Source organism: Microtus oregoni, unplaced genomic scaffold, assembly GCF_018167655.1.
Source record: "Microtus oregoni isolate MIOR12 unplaced genomic scaffold, Mior012 000054F_ref0000373, whole genome shotgun sequence".
Taxonomy (NCBI): Eukaryota; Metazoa; Chordata; class Mammalia; order Rodentia; family Cricetidae; genus Microtus; species Microtus oregoni.
This window is the reverse complement of record NW_024543830.1, coordinates 7,519,036-7,534,894: the sequence shown is the minus strand read 5'-3', so window position 1 is coordinate 7,534,894 and position 15,859 is coordinate 7,519,036. Positions and strand designations below refer to the sequence as shown.

General features: G+C 40.6%; 1 protein-coding gene across 1 annotated transcript in view; it reads right to left on the bottom strand.

The window, feature by feature from the left end:
• Spag17 (sperm associated antigen 17) overlaps positions 1–15,859 on the bottom strand; it is a 214,907-nt gene that overhangs the window by 26,530 nt on the left and 172,518 nt on the right. Inside the window, exons 34-41 of the mRNA XM_041637866.1 lie at positions 14,142–14,287; positions 13,911–14,041; positions 12,035–12,162; positions 9,269–9,451; positions 7,593–7,706; positions 6,999–7,044; positions 4,961–5,060; positions 4,754–4,801 (exon numbers count right to left, since the gene is read on the bottom strand). Coding sequence (XP_041493800.1) covers positions 4,754–4,801; positions 4,961–5,060; positions 6,999–7,044; positions 7,593–7,706; positions 9,269–9,451; positions 12,035–12,162; positions 13,911–14,041; positions 14,142–14,287 — 896 coding nt within the window. The remainder of the gene's footprint in view (positions 1–4,753; positions 4,802–4,960; positions 5,061–6,998; positions 7,045–7,592; positions 7,707–9,268; positions 9,452–12,034; positions 12,163–13,910; positions 14,042–14,141; positions 14,288–15,859) is intronic.

Here is a 15,859-nt window from a genome sequence, read left to right as displayed (position 1 = left end):
TAGACTCAGAGAGAGGGAGATAGTGCCTTTGTTTGTGTACCTACTGATGTCCCCACCAAGCTCTAGTGGAAAGTCTCAATCCATAGTCACATAGACAGCTCTGACTAAATGAGCCACACAACAAACTAAAGTCATGAATCCAAGAAGGGAGAGGGATGGGGGAGGGGGTGAAAAGGGGAAAGGGAGTGGGAGGGAGGCTGGGAGGGGTAGGAGAAGGACAAGAGGGTTGCAGGAAAAACAGCAGCTGGAATGCACTGAGTGCATGTTCAAAGTTGCAGCTGGAATGCACTGAGTGTATGTACAGAGTTGCAGCTGGAATGCACTGAATGCATGTTCAAAGCTGCAGCTGGAATGCACTGAATTCATGTACAAAGCTGCAGCTGGAATGCACTGAATTCATGTACAGAGCTGCAGCTGGAATGCACTGAATGCATGTACGAAGTTGTCAGAGAGCTTAAACAATCATCATGTTAATTCTCATCATTTTGGGGTCATGATGATATTCTTCTTCTTCTTAGCCATGTCCATCATCTTACAGGAATAGCAATTTGAGATTGGTAACAAAATTTAAAAGTATATTTAAAAAAAGCAAGTCACTGTCTCCCGCTGTCCCCTGAACATCCAGTCTCATTCCCCACTGGCAACCTCTCATACACTGTTTCTAGGCCAGAAAACCTGGAAAGGGTTTTTCTAGCCTTTCCTTGAAGAAGGTCATGAGATCCCCCAGGAGTCTTGCCCTCCCCGTGTGAAGAGGAAAAGAGCATCTCTGTCTGGAAGATGGAGGGATGCCTGACTATCTGAGCACTCAGGCCCCATTGGTTCTACCAGTTTATTACTATTAGGTGATACTCTTTCCTGTCATATTTTTCATAATTCTCTATTCATCAGATGGGGCATAGAGATATGCAGGCCCAGTCTTCTCTTTGGATTTTCATTTCTTTATGACATCCCCTGTCTCACATTAAATGTAAACAAATCCATATTATTTCCACTGACCAGTCTGTCTTTTGTTCCAGAGATCTCAGCCAGGGACCTGAGATGTGTAGGAACAAGAGGCAACATACATCCTCCAGTTCAACCTTGTAAGTGGAGAAACAAAAGACATCCCAAAATGTAACCCAACACCTAAATGAAGGCGATGTTTCTGAAAGGAGCAACTCATGTGTGGTGGAATAGTAGTTGAAGATGTGTTACATTTGTTTATGATGTGGAATGTTTAATGGTGCAAAGATGTCTTGCATTCTTTTATGTTGCATTTGTTTAACTCAGTGAAGCTGTGTTACTCTGCATGTCTGAAACATCTGATTGGTCTAATAAAGAGCTGAATGGCCAATAGCTAGGCAGGAGAGAAACAGGAGGGGCTGCCAGGCCGAGAGAGTAAAGAGAAGGGGAGAGAAAAAAGAGGGGACTGAGAAAAGGAGGAGAGGGAGATGCCAAGGTCAACCACCCAACAACACAGTCAGACATGGAGTACAAAGGAAAGAAAAGATATACAGAAATAGAAAAAAAATAAAGCCCAGAGTCAAAAGATAGATGGGATAATTTAAGAAAAGCTAGCTAAAAACAAGCCAAGCCAGGGTTGGCCATTTATACCTAAGAAAAAGTCTCTGTGTGGTTTATTAAGGAGCTTGGTGGTGGGTCCCCAAAGAGTAAAAAAGAAAGGAAAAAAACCTCTAACTACTATATTTTGGTGTATCAATGTGAGGCTCAAATATTCTTAGGGCCTAAGGAAGCTGAAAAACAAGACTGGATACAGCCCCTTTAAGAAACTCTGCCTTACATCAGGACACTTAAACAGCCTTTCCACACTAAACAGAAAAAAAAAAAAACTAAGTAAAAAAATGCCTGCCACAGTGCAGTGCCCTGACATTCCATAGCTGGGGGGTTGACTGCGGCTCTTGGTCATGCACCTCCAACTGAGCCACAAACTTTAGGCATGGCTTTCACAAACCAGGAAGTGGGCGGAGACAGCTGCCAAAACCACATGGAGGTACTAACCATGCCACTTAGAAGTCTAAAGGCTCATGCCGTCAACAAAAACTAGAGATACACAGTAAAGATAGATTCAGATGGAAAAACCCTCTAAACAGTTTACAGTGTGTTTAATAATGTGCATAGGCTTAGGAAAAGTTAAAGGATATAGAAAGTCTTAGAACAAAATAAATAGTTTAAAAATAATAGAGGAAAGTCTTTAAAGAGATACATAAAGTAATATAAAAAGAGTAAATCACATAATGACGGAAAATACACAGGGAATCTGGGTCCTATATAGTATTGTGCTGATTTTCAATTTTTGATTGCCAATAAGCAAACATCGGCTACAAAGAGACCTGGAATTGAAAGAGGAACTATTGAAATAGTCAATATACTTTAGGAATGCCTTAACTTTAAAATGGGAGTCAAAAATGTGTTTGTAAAATGGAACTCAAAAAATGCTTTGGAGAAATGTTTTGCTTTAGATCTCACAGAAAAAAAGGGGCTGTGGATTTCTTCAGGGTTGATATAAATCAGGTTTGATCAGGAAGACGTCCTGAATCTTGACAGATGATCCATATCAACAAAGGTTACAGTTGGTCTTCCTTGTACTTGACCATTATCCCAATTTTCTCAGGGACCCCTAAAGATGTCTTTGTCCACAGACAGAAGCAGTCTGGAGAACATGACATCCGTATTCCCAAGAATTGGGGTTGGGGGTTGTTGGTTATTTGGTGAATTATGGATGTTTGTTATCATTTATGGAAATATAGGAATTTAGAATACAAAGACAACTATTGATGTCAAATATTTTGCATAGGCATGCAATGCAAAATTTAAAGTAATATTTTTACATTGTATGTATTTTTTTTACTCTTGTTTGGGGTTTTGTGCTTATGCAGCTTATTTAAAAATATAAAGTATAATTAAAGAATGAGGTTAGTAGTTAATCTATAATAATCAAACTTATAGTCACATTGGGTATGTTTTCAAGGTTAAACAGGTATATTTTAGACCAATAGATGACTTTCAAACACTTCAAAGACCTATATAATATGGCATTTAAGATGTTTAATAACCTAAGGTTTTTCATGACAGTGAGATACATCTGCTCCTGGTAGCACCAATATACTTCATAAAAGGATGATGGACATTAAAGAAACTCCATATGGAGTTTGCTTTTAATGTGGCAAGGCTGATTTTGGGCAAAAAAATTAATTTTGCCTTTACTGTTGACAGTGTGCTATGCAGATTAGATATGCAGGACTCACAGTTGAACTTTGCCAAGAGAAGTAGGGTGGTCCTTTAAAATTCCTGCTCCATAGAAGAGTCTGCCTAATATTCTGGATCTGTAGGTGAAGATGGATGCTACAACATTGCAGAGGAACTTTGGATGACTGTCCAGGGAGTCAGATGTCTCTGGTAATATTACATCCTTCTAGGGTCTTTGATGGAGTTAAAGACCATATAATTACTGTTATAGTTTTCCTTAGTAATGATAGAAAGTAAATTAGGCATAAAACTTTGGAATCACTATGATAAGATAGATAATGGAGTATTTCCTCTGAATTTGCTAAATACAAATATACCGAATATTGTGAATGTAATTCTTGCTTAATAACTGTTTTTGTTGTATATAGTTTTCCTATGTTAAAATCAAAACTTTTCATTTTTATTTAGACAAAAGGGAGACATGTTGTGGAATATTAGTTGAATATGTGTTACCTTTATTTATGATGTGGAACATTTGTTTAAAGATGCAGAGATGTGTTCCCTTCTTTTACATTGCATTTGTTTAACTCTCTGAAGCTGTGTTACTTTACCTGTCTAAAACACTTGATTTGTCTAATAAAGAGCTGAATTGTCAACAGCTAGACAGAAGAGAGAACTAGGTGGAGCTTCCAGGTAGAGAGAATAAATAGGAGAGAAAGAAAAGAGGGGAGCAAGAAAAAGGAAGAGAGGAGAATGCATGGGCCAGCACCCAGCTACACAGATGGACAAGGAGTAAGATGGTAAGAAAAGTTACACAGAATTGAAAAATGTAAAAACCCAGAGGCAAAAGGTAGATCTTTTAAGTTAAGAAAATCTGGTTGGGTTTTTCTTTTTTAAAGAAATTTTTTAAAAAGGGGGAGAGAACAGGAGGACAGGAGGGAGTGGAAACTGGGAATGGTATATAAAATGAAAAAAGACAGTTTTTTTAAAAAAAAATTAAAAATTATAAAAAGAAAAACCAAAAAAAAAAAAAGAAAAGAAAAGAAAGGAAAAGCTGACTGGAAATAAACTAAACAAAGGCTGGGCATTCATAAGTCAGAAAAAGGGTCTTTGTTTGATTTATCTGTGAGCTGGGTGGTGGGCCCCCAAGGAGTAAAGAGTAAAAAACAACAACACTATTGTGTACAAATGACCACCTTGCCCCAGATATATAAATATAATTGGTTTCCTTAATGGATAAAAAAACTGGAGTTGAAATCTTAAGTGCAGACTGTAGGGAAAACAAATATCAATGCACTCAGGACACATTCCTGAAGCAAGCAACGGGGACCCTGAGTGTATACGACGAATGTTTATGAGTATATTAGAATCACCAGAAGCGTGAAGAGGGACCAGAGGACTCAACTGCAGGAGATGGGGGCATCTACATCTACCTAATGGCCTGACAGTGACAGGCTGCCCCAAGTGCCACCTTGTCTTGTTGAAGTGTCAGGCGGCAGCCTACTGAGCTCTAAGATCCCACAACTGGGATTTTCACAGCCTTATGTTTACCCCGGGTCAGAATTACCTCTGTTGCTCGAGCTTTTCTTTCCAGCTCTTTCCTGGTGACGTACCCCTATGTGAAAAGAAGAAAATGAGGTGAAATAGACAGTGCCCCCACATGACAGGGCCACGTCATCACTGTGCCGTGGGAGAAGGGCTGCAATGATCCCCACACCCCTCCTTTCCCTGTGTGTGCCAGCACTGACCAGAAAGGACAGCCAGCATCGCTTACCTCCAATTCTTTTCAAAGAAATCTTTAGAGAATGTGTCTGGGGAACATACTGGAGTTGAAGCCATAGATTGCTTGAACAAATCCGTTAGGTGGGCTGCAACTTAAAAATACCACATTCAGTGTTAGCATTGACTCCTTTATAACATTTCTTTGCTGCACGATTACTCATCTGAAATTTACTGATGGTTTTGGAGGACTTCCATACCCAAGCTTAACAACTAGATGACTCCATGGCGTGTTCTGTTAGTGAACATCATCTTTATGATTCAAACATAAATATTTGTACCCTCCATCACTAGGAAAACTATATGGCAAGGAGCTGAATTTTCTTGTATTAAAGCAGATTGGCCTTCATACTGAGGTTCTTTTCCTAAACATGTACCTATTATCCAGTTCCAAAGATCTGAATATCACAGTTTTGAAATTTGGGTGATAGCTCTTAGAGTTTGTCTATGGCATATTGCCTCAGTGAGATTTCATTTGTCAGAGGAAGAATAGGATACCTGGTCAAGACAGGAAAACTTACAAAACACTGATTTAGACAAGGATAAGTAAGTTTTCTTCTTGTGAGAATTCTCTGTGCCCTTAATTACTATATGTTGTAAGTCTTAAAGAAAGTAAGACAATGTAAAATATTATTCAGACTTATCTTATTGTAAAATGCATGGCTTTGGAGGAGCCACCTTAAAGAACATCTTAGGAAATACAGTGGGAGATGCTGACTTTGTATCACCACTGGTAACCATCAAGGTTAGTTTTAAGGATGCTGTTTCCCTCCTGCAGCAATCTGAGAAATACAGTTTATTTAACTGTTACTATTGGGTGGCCTGTGGGTTTGCCTCCATCACTCATACCTGTTTTCTTGAACCAGGAGTGACAAGCTCAAATAACCCAGGGTAAGTTTGTAAGATCAAACATAGGGTAAAGGTAAATGAAGTTTGCATTTTAGTTAAACATAGTTTCTAAAGATAAGTATGTAGCATGCTGTATTTGGGGCACACTTACAATTCAGATTATTTATTATTTACCCCAAATTTAGTTTTAATAAGGCCTTTTGTATTTATGTTCACTGGCAACTCTATTGCAGGGCCTGCCTCATAGAAGTGTGCGACAGAATTCATGGACAGAGGAGTATCGGTGACTGTAATGGCCTCTTCCATAATGGTCACCTGAAGGGGTAGCTGCCTGTCACTTTTAGTTAAATATCACTGTTACAATGTGAAATCTTAAGAAGAAAAATCTAGATAAATAATAGCAACAGTAGCAACAGAACAAGAATATGAGTCAAGACCGTGGAAGATGAACTGGACATGTCAGAGGGTTCAGTGAAGCCCAAGGCAGCCAGCTTAGGGCCTCTGTCGTATAACGGAAGGCACAACCCCTGTTGCTGTGATATGGCCAAGCTTGCTGGGGCCAGGGAGGCTCTCTCCTTTGAGAGCAGCTGTTTGTCTTAAAACATACAGTGGAGGGCTGGGCGGTGGTGGCGCACGCCTTTAATCCCAGCACTCGGGAGGCAGAGGCAGGCGGATCTCTGTGAGTTCGAGACCAGCCTGGTCTACAAGAGCTAGTTCCAGGACAGGCTCCAAAACCACAGAGAAACCCTGTCTCGAAAAACCAAAACAAAAAAAAAAAACAAACAAAAAAAAACAAACAAAAAACAAAACATACAGTGGAGAAGGGTTGAAGGTGTGGGCAATATCTGTGCACTTGTTTGGAAGCTATGTGCGTGGACATGGGGGCATTGGTCAGATGACTGCTGGCTATTAGCTATCTTCTATGGGGTTCAGGTAAAAAAGAAGGTAAATGTCAGTGTTTTTTTTTTATTTAACAAAGGAGAGTTAAAGGTGAATTAAGGAGGGAATCACTGTTTTCAGGGAACAAGGAAACATTAACCACTGTAAGAGAGCGTGGCAAGTGTAGAAGCAGAGGGGATTTACATGAGGACTGGCTGTGGTAAACAGAATGGCAGACAGCTGTATTTCAGGAGTCCTTTTGCAATCTGTTGACAGATTGCAGAAAAATACGAAATTCCAGTTACCTTCAGTAACATGACTTTTTGTAGTTTCCTCCATTTTAGGGAAAGACTGAAATAAAGATCAGAATTACTTGATGTTAATTATATTACGCATGGAAATACTTTGTTTAGAAGAATTCTTTTTGTGCTCGGTTTGACTTATTCTGAAAAAAATCTATAAAGTGAATTTGCCTTTTAAAAATATCCTATTATACAATTTATTTAAATATTTTGTTGCTCTGTTAATTAATAAATTTCTAGGAATGGAAATCATTTGTCATTATGGAAATTACTTTTCTTTCACATTTATTAAGTTATTCAATATTTCAACAAACAGTTTCTTAAAGTAAAATCAATAGCATATATTCATAATAAAATAATAATAACATATACTTATAAGTATTTTTTATTTCAGGATCTCAGGATTATCTGTAAGTATGTTTGGAAACTTCAATAAATCCATAATCCAATTAGCATGGAATAAGCTATGATGACGATGGAGTGAATGCTCCAGAGTCTCAGAAGGACCCTCATGTGGCTATTCCACACGCACTCTGTCTGGAAGGCCCTGATAGGAAGACAGCATCAGGAACACTGGTCTGTGGGACATCCACTCACCATAACCAGCTTGAGGAGGTCTGCAGCATTGCCTCTTTCTTCCTCTGTCCTGGAATCCTTGACTGTCATTTCCTGTAGCTCGTCTTCCTTCTTTAGAATATGGTTTATATAATCCTACATCAGGACAGCCAAACAAAAGGATAGCAGTCAAGAACTAGGCAAAGAAAGAGACCAACATGGTGCATGTCAACTTGGAACATTACAAGTGCTTTTTATTTTTTATTGTGTTTTGTTTTGATTTTTCGAGAAAGGGTTTCTCAGTGTAGCCTTGGTGGTTTGGAACTCGCTCTGTAGACCAGGCTGGCTTCAAACTTACAGAGATCCACCTGCCTCTGCCTCCCTAGTGCTGGGATTAATGGTGTGCACCACCACCGCCACCCAACTTGGAACATTCCAACAGGACTAAGGGGATAAGTTCACACCTCTTTGCAAGCAGTTAACTGGTCAAGTGATGGAGGAAGGTCATTGGCTAATAAAGGAACTGCCTTGGCCCATTTTATTGGTTAGAAGATAGGTGGGAGGAGTGAACAGAACAGAATGCTGGGAGGAAGAGGAAGTGAGCTCAGACTCGACAGCTCTCCTCTTGGGAGCAGATGCCTGAGAGAGACGCCATGCTCCTGGCTCCTGGGCAGATGCATGCTATGAAGCTCCGACCCAGGATGGACATAGGCTAGAATCTTCCCAGTAAGCGCACCTAGGGGCGCAACACAGATGATTAGAAATGGGCTAAATTAATATGTGAGAATTAGCCTAGAAGAGAATGGGCTAAGCAGTGTTTAAATGAATACAGTTTGTGTGTTATTTCGGGCATAAGCTAGCCGTGAGGGCGGCTGGGGTGCTGGGGACACAGCCCCCCGTCACTCTTATTACTACAGTCAAGCACGGGAAAACCTTTTCTCAGTAGGTTAATAGTAATGAGTGAAGTCTTTCTCTGCCCACAAGTGAGCCTTTAAAGCCTCAGGAGAGACCTACACAGAGCCCTGCTTCTAACACCGAGCTTCAGCATCCTTCTCACTAAAGTGAATACCCTGAGGAAGATGATTCATGGGTCTCTCAGGATTGTCTCTATGACTCTGTCTGCGGACTTAAGTCACTTAGTTCACGCCTTCGCTCCTAGATAAAATATACTCCCTCCCACGGATATTTGATCAGCATCCATCAGTACTGATCCTCTTCTCAAACTAGGTTGTGAGCATATAGCCATAAACAGCATATAATGTCCATGCTGAGGGAGTTAAACTTGGAAAGATGCTAGCGATACGATGCCACAACCAGTCATATCTTTATAAAGTCTTAGACCATTTCAAAACAGCAACTCTTTTTATCCACGAACCAGTACCTGATTAATATGTGGTTCTGCATTTTCTCCAGAGAGTATTAGTTTTTCACGTAATCAGAAAGAAAGAAGACTATACGGAAACTGTACATAAAACATTTTTTTTTTAAATTATAGCAACACCTGTTGGGCCCGTTGACGACTCCTACAACTTAATATAGAAATCATTAAACATCCTCTACCTTTTAACCTTCTGTACTGGGTGACTGACTGACATTCAAATGTTATTGTAAATATTGGTAAAACTAGATGTTTTCCGGCTCTTCAGGAAATGGACAGGAGTGACTGACTTTGTTCCTGATCCTTTGGGGGAGGGCTCACGTCACCCGGATCCTGTTACCTTAAGGGAAACCTGCAGCCTCAGCTTGACCTCATTCTTTATGACCTCATGCTGGAAGAACTGGCGCATCTGTAGCACCTTGGGGCCTTTGAGTATTGGGGCTGGGGCATTTGTCAGCTGCTTAGACCCGATGCAGAGGCCTTTCCAAATCTGAGTGCCAAATGGAGGTCCGGGAGTCTTTTTCTGTCAACAAAAGAAAGTGCAAGATTCACCAAAGAAGTCAGAATAGTACGGTGATGAATTTTTTTTTTTTAAACCAAGTACTCTTTTGTGGATACTAGATCAGGAGTGGTTATGGGATTCCTAAACCAGTGGAGGTATGACTTTGAGGGATCCAGATAGATCAGGTTTGGTCACCCATACCCAAAACCAAATGACAAAAGGAACAGTAAATTAGGAAAGAGATTCATCATTCAGTATGGCCACGCTGAGAAGCACAGCAGCTAGCAGCATCTCATGCACGATTTTCAAGGAGCTAGCAAGAGCTCTGGAGTGATAGAAAGGAGGGACAAAAGAAGGTGAGCAATGAGTACCCATGCATCCTCAGGCCGTCTTGATCCAAGTATGGTCTGGTTGGTCATCATCTCACCATCAGAGCTAGCTAGACAATTAGAAGGTTACTGCTGTCAGAGGTAGGTTGGGGGTTGGGAGGCAGAGGCAGACAGATCTCTGTGAGCTCAAGTCTACCCTGGGCTACACTAGACTGATCCAGTCTCAAAGAGAAACAGGGCCAGGCAGTGTTGGCTCACACTTTAATCCCAGTATATGGGAGTCACACATTTTTAATCCCAACACTAAGGAGGTGGAGACAGGAAGGGATATGTCTGGGCAGAGAGAGGAGAGTAAGGGCTGGGGGGAGACAAGAGCTCAATGCAGTTTGAAGATGCAGGCTGAGGCAGCAGTCTGAACCAGTCAGACTTCGGATGTTGTCAGAGGAGGCAGTCTGAGGAAGGGATCTCCCTTTTGGTCTAAGGTCTCTCTAGTGGCTGGTTGCACTGCTTCTCTGATTTCTCAGCTTTCATCCCCTAATACTTGACAACGGATTTTACTAAGAACAGTTAGAATTCATACAACAATCCAAATTTAAAGTATCAAGGAAACAGATGCAAAATGGAGGCAGAGATGCCGAACTGAAAAAAGGATAAAATGAAACTTATGCCCTGGTGATGCTGACGCATGCATGGGCAGTCCATAAATAGTGGTTCTGTTGAACTTGTCCACATTGGCTATCATACTACCAACTTTTAGTTGTCCAGTGAACATCTGAAGGACCAAGTAAAGAGTCAGTCCTTCCAGCAGAAGTTGAAGCTATTACAGAACGACCTGCGAGGGATGAAATGGTGCTGGAAAAATCCTCATCCTCATGGATCTGAGCAAAATTTTATCTTTCTGTGTACCATTAACAATCTCAAATGGTGCTCTGTTGGGCATCCTTTCAGGAGGGCTGTGGGATTCTGCACATGGTAAATCAGCAACAATCTAATTCATGTTACGTGCATGATGCTTTGTTTGGCATGCTCAGGTCACCGAAGACATTTGGAGTTAGCAGTTCTTAACTTTCTGGCTCTGTATGAATTTATATAAGAAGATTTGGAGAGGAAAATCATTCCATGGGTCTGGGCCAACTTTGAGCCGACTCTAGATGAAATCCGCCTCCAAAATCTTCGAGGGCTTTCTTGGGAAGAAATGTGTGCCTAAGATGAGCTCAAATCTCTGCCATCCTAGCAACTGGCCTTGGTGCTTCATTTTAAAAAAGAGTGACCAGTGACAGCCATCCAGTGGCTTTCAGTTTATAGTATAAGAGCTTCAGATGAAGAGAATAATCTCCATTAATCCAGAATGGGGTGTATTTATCCTATCATCCTGTAGTACCTGCAGCTTTTTGGCATTCTCAACTTTCAGAGAAGAATATTATGGTCCAGAATATCCTGTTCCAAGATTCAGGACAGGACATCATGGCCACATTCATCTCATCAACTTGATTAGAGCCACCAGATTAAAACTAAGAAGTGAATGGCCTTTTCTCATCATCTCTGCTCTTGCTACAGCAGAATTTACTGTAAGATACTGAAAGTAGAAAGTCAATATGTTACCTTCCTCACTCAACAGCAATATACTCTATGTTCACATTTTGGTGTCTTCGCAGTTTTGTAACTGAACACCAGATGATGTGCTGGACATGTTGCATACGGTGGTTGTGGAACAAAACGACAGCCTTTCAAGATGCAGGGTTCAGTGATGCCTTAGCAAAATGTTATTTCATTCTTTTGAAACTCTAGGGTGGAGTTGAACTAATCTGGCATGATCATAAGCACAGTATTTATTTGCTAACATTGCAGTTGCAAAACTGCTTCTCCCCCTCTTTTTTTTCTCCATTTATGTATCTTTAATATACAAAGAAAAGTTACAAGGAGAGTGAAAGGCACCAAAGTTTGTTCAAAATTAACAGCTTAAGAAATGACAGGAAAAGTGGTATGGTATCAGGAAGTCTATGTTAGGTGAAATGTAACAGGTTATTCAAGAGGGATGCTTTAATATATAGGAATATGCCCAGGCTTACAATGCAGAATAAAAAATAAAACTGAAATTAGTTAGCCAGGCCTAGTCCTCTAAAATTCTATTGCTACATCTACAAATGATTAAAATCTCCAAATACAAAACTTCTTGAACTCATTCATTATCTCACCGGAGGATGGAAATATATGAAGCTACAGAAGCAGACCTGAGCCCAAATAGAAATGTAAATACAGTGACTTTACAGTATACCTCAACTGAAGGGAATCTTTCCCATGACCTTGACTGGAGATTTGGAGGGACGATGGTGTCTAACTCCTTCTTCATTAGCCATGGTGATGCTTCATAGAAAGGGCGAAGCACCGTTATACTCAAGGCGCCTGAATTAAAGAGAATTACCAGAGGTCATTTCTCTGCCAAAATGATGCTGACAAATTCAACAGGCATTAACCGAGTTCAACAAGTACTTTCGAACTGCTTTTTATACAAAAACCTTAGTCAGGTACAATGATTATGCCTTAGGGTGATACTCTCTAAGATGAGACCCTGAGTAGCCAACACCTGAAAGATGGACTTTAGTCAAACAAAAGCACTCACTAGTATCTTTCTGTCCCTCAATATTTGGGTCAGGTCGGCCAACAAGTTGCCTTGACTCCCTCTTTTTCTGCCTTCTCCAGAGATGCAACATTTAGTCATGTATCTCCGAGGTATCCCATCCTGTACTGAGCAACAGCTAGCTTGTCTAGCAGGCTGTACTCTGGAGTGAACCTACCCTGGCAGCCAGTGAGGTTCACTAGTGAGACTCACCCATGATAAAACTTCTTTGACTTTTTCTTGCCTAAACAGTAAAGCGGGGTCTTCTCTGCTCACTTCTGCCTCACCTTGAAGCATGACCTCCTTCTGCAGTTCAGACGGTTCGGTCTCTTCTTACCCATCTTCAATGCAGTAGAATTCTTCGTGTTTTCTTCTCCAAGAAATCATGACCTCTCCACGCCCCCTCCCGCCATGAATGCACTAACAAGTTCTTGGGTCTTAAACAACTCCAGAGAAACTTTGTAGACAACCCTAGGTTTCTCTGTTCCAAACTCTCAGTGAAAGATATTTCTGTCTTCATGGATCTTATACAAGACTGTAATTACAGTTATTTGTGTGGCTATATAATTAACACCCATTTCTCTCATCAAATTATAAGTTTTAAGGAAATAGATTCTATGTTTGTTTTACCTCATTATGTACTCCAAATCTAAGATGGCATTTGGCACAGGATATGCTGCTAAGTCAATGCTACTTAAATGGTTAAAAAATACATTGAGGAGAGTTCTTGGTGCTTCATAGGTTTTGTTTGTTTTAGTTGACAAGTCAGAGTCAGGGTCTTTTTGGCTATGTAGTGCAGGCTGACCTCAAGCTTGCATTGGTCTCCTAGTTCAGGGGTTAATGTATCACCATGCCCACCAACCTAATATACATATTTGCATGTCCTGACTAGCCAGGAACAGCCTTCCATTTTTCACATTCACAAGAACAGTGCATATAACATGTACATGTGTGTTGATAAGCTAAAAGATACAAGCATAGACATGCAATCATACTCTTAAGTAGACTCAAAATATATACCATGAAACAAAAGATTAAAGAAGCCCAGAAACCTCTCTATATAATTGGCATACCAAAGTATGTGCCTTTAATATTATGCAATGATTTCTTTAAAATTCATAAAAATAATATAAATCACCAACAAATATGTTCTATAGCATATATGCCTCTGATTAATATTCTAGCTGATGTATAAAATGTGTTTTCTTATTGTATTCAGTTTGACCAAAACATACCCTTAAAAATGATAATAAAAGAAGAACTTTTAAGAGATCTCATAGTGTTTCTAAGCAGGATGGAATGAGCTCATAAATAAGATCTAGGCACAAGCTGCTTATGGCATTAAGAGGCATTCATTCTTGGCTGACACAAGTTGATTCTTAGACACAGTTTGAGATGAATCTCACTTTCTGGAACTGTGTAAGTAAGATGACACGTCCAGTTGGAGGAGCAAAATGAGAAAAGGGGACTGCACAGCAAGAGGATTAGAGTCCCTGGAGGACACAAGGAGCAGCAGGCGGCATGGTGTCTCTACCTGGCTGTTCCTGGACTGGTTCCTGGAGAACCACAGTCGTGGATTCTCCATAGGCCAAGGATAAGTATTCTTCTATGTCACTGTCTCGGAGGAGTTCCACACCGGATCCGTCAGTGTAGATCACAAAAAACCTGGTTGAAGTAAAAAGAGGAACATTCAAGACACTCAGGAAAGTTGCTTCTTGAATTCGGGATGGAGAATGAAATACTAATGTTGCTAGTATCATTTTACCTGGGAACGTGTTCCCCATAGATTTGCATGTGATTCTTTTCAAGGTGAATTGATGACAAGCTTTCATAGCCCTCAGTTTGTACACTGAGATCAGCTTCTAATTTCTTTTTTGGTAACATTGTTGATACAGAGCCATCAGCCATGACCTATGAAACATGAGAAGCTGAAGGAACAAATACCAAAGTGCCCACATTACCACTGATCCAAGGTGTGCAAACATGCACTCTTTTGGATTATCAGAATATCGAGCATATTTAATCACATGGTATTGCTATTATGTATGAATTTCATTAATAAAAGAGGAGATTTCCTAGCAGTATGGTACTCATAAACCACACACAGGCAGTGAAAACAAACTGAAACACATTTAGAAGAAAGAGACCAGGATTGAGAGGGGAATCAAATCTTATCCTCTGGGGATTAGGGATAGAGAAACTGAACATGAAGGAAAGAACATTCGGGTGACTGATGATTCGAAATACGGAGAGAACCTTTGCATAGCGAAAGCTGAAATTCAAGTGCAAAACTGTAGTTCCTTGGAAGAGCATACAGGGAAATAAGTTTAGGATAAACATGAGAGACAACATTCTAGTTACTAGAGCTGTCAATATCCGGCATGCATCTCTTCAGAAAGGAGCATGGCACAGGCTGCCCGCTGTAGGTGAGGCGGCCCTAGAGGGGTATCAGAAACACGCTTGGCAAGAAACAGCCCAGACATTTCAGTCTGGAGGGGCTGTGGCTTTATGTTTCCATGGCTAGTCATTGCTGATTGAGATTTATCAGTTCATGCCCACGCTGTAAAGAGTCTCAATTACTTAGCAAAGAAAAATATAAACAGAACCAGGACTTGTCTGCGTATTAAAACAGCGCTAGGGATTCTGTGGTTTGAGTCCGAATCTAAAACCTAACCTCACATCCACCAGTCAATGGAGGAAATTCCACTGTCGGGTGAGGATGCGGGGGGGGGGGGGGAGGATAAATGTCTAGAGCAGGGGGTGGCAGTGCTTTTTGGTGAAGGGCCAGAAGTAAAGACTTCAGGAGCTGACACCATAGTTCTCTCTTGCAAATGCACAGCCCTTTCCACTGCTGAACAAAAGTAGACAGAGAACACACAGAAGAACATCCCTGTCTTACGGTAACAATTTTGGTGGCACCGTTGAAATCTGCATTGTGTGTGCCTTTATATGGCATGAAATACATTCTTTCGAATTTTTGAACATTTTAATATCTGAGGTCCTAATCTATATAAAATAGGGGGACCAAATTTGCCAAGACCTAGGCAGAGAGAGATAAGGGCAGGATCATGGGATAGAGAAGCCTGAGCCCTGTCCAGACCCTTTCTACCTATCCATCAGCAGCCCTGCTAGGCGCTTCTTACCATAGGTTGCCCTAGTGCCATGGAATTGCAGGTTGCTTGCGTTTGCTCTCACCGTAATCCTTATGTCCTTGTTTGTGGTTGCATTATTTTTTCCTGTACTTCTCAATTTGTTGATTAGTTTAAATGTTTCTCTTGCCCACATTATGAAGATTGCTCTTCCCTACGAAAGTATACTTGAGGATCAAAGAAAAAAATATCGACGTTCATGTTTGATTGGCAGAGGGCAAGCAAATGACCCCAATACAGCAAATGTAAAAACTGATATGGAATTTGTCTAGTACAATACATTGCACCACCAAGTTGGGGTAGTTTGAAAAAAAATGGCCCCCACAGGCTCATT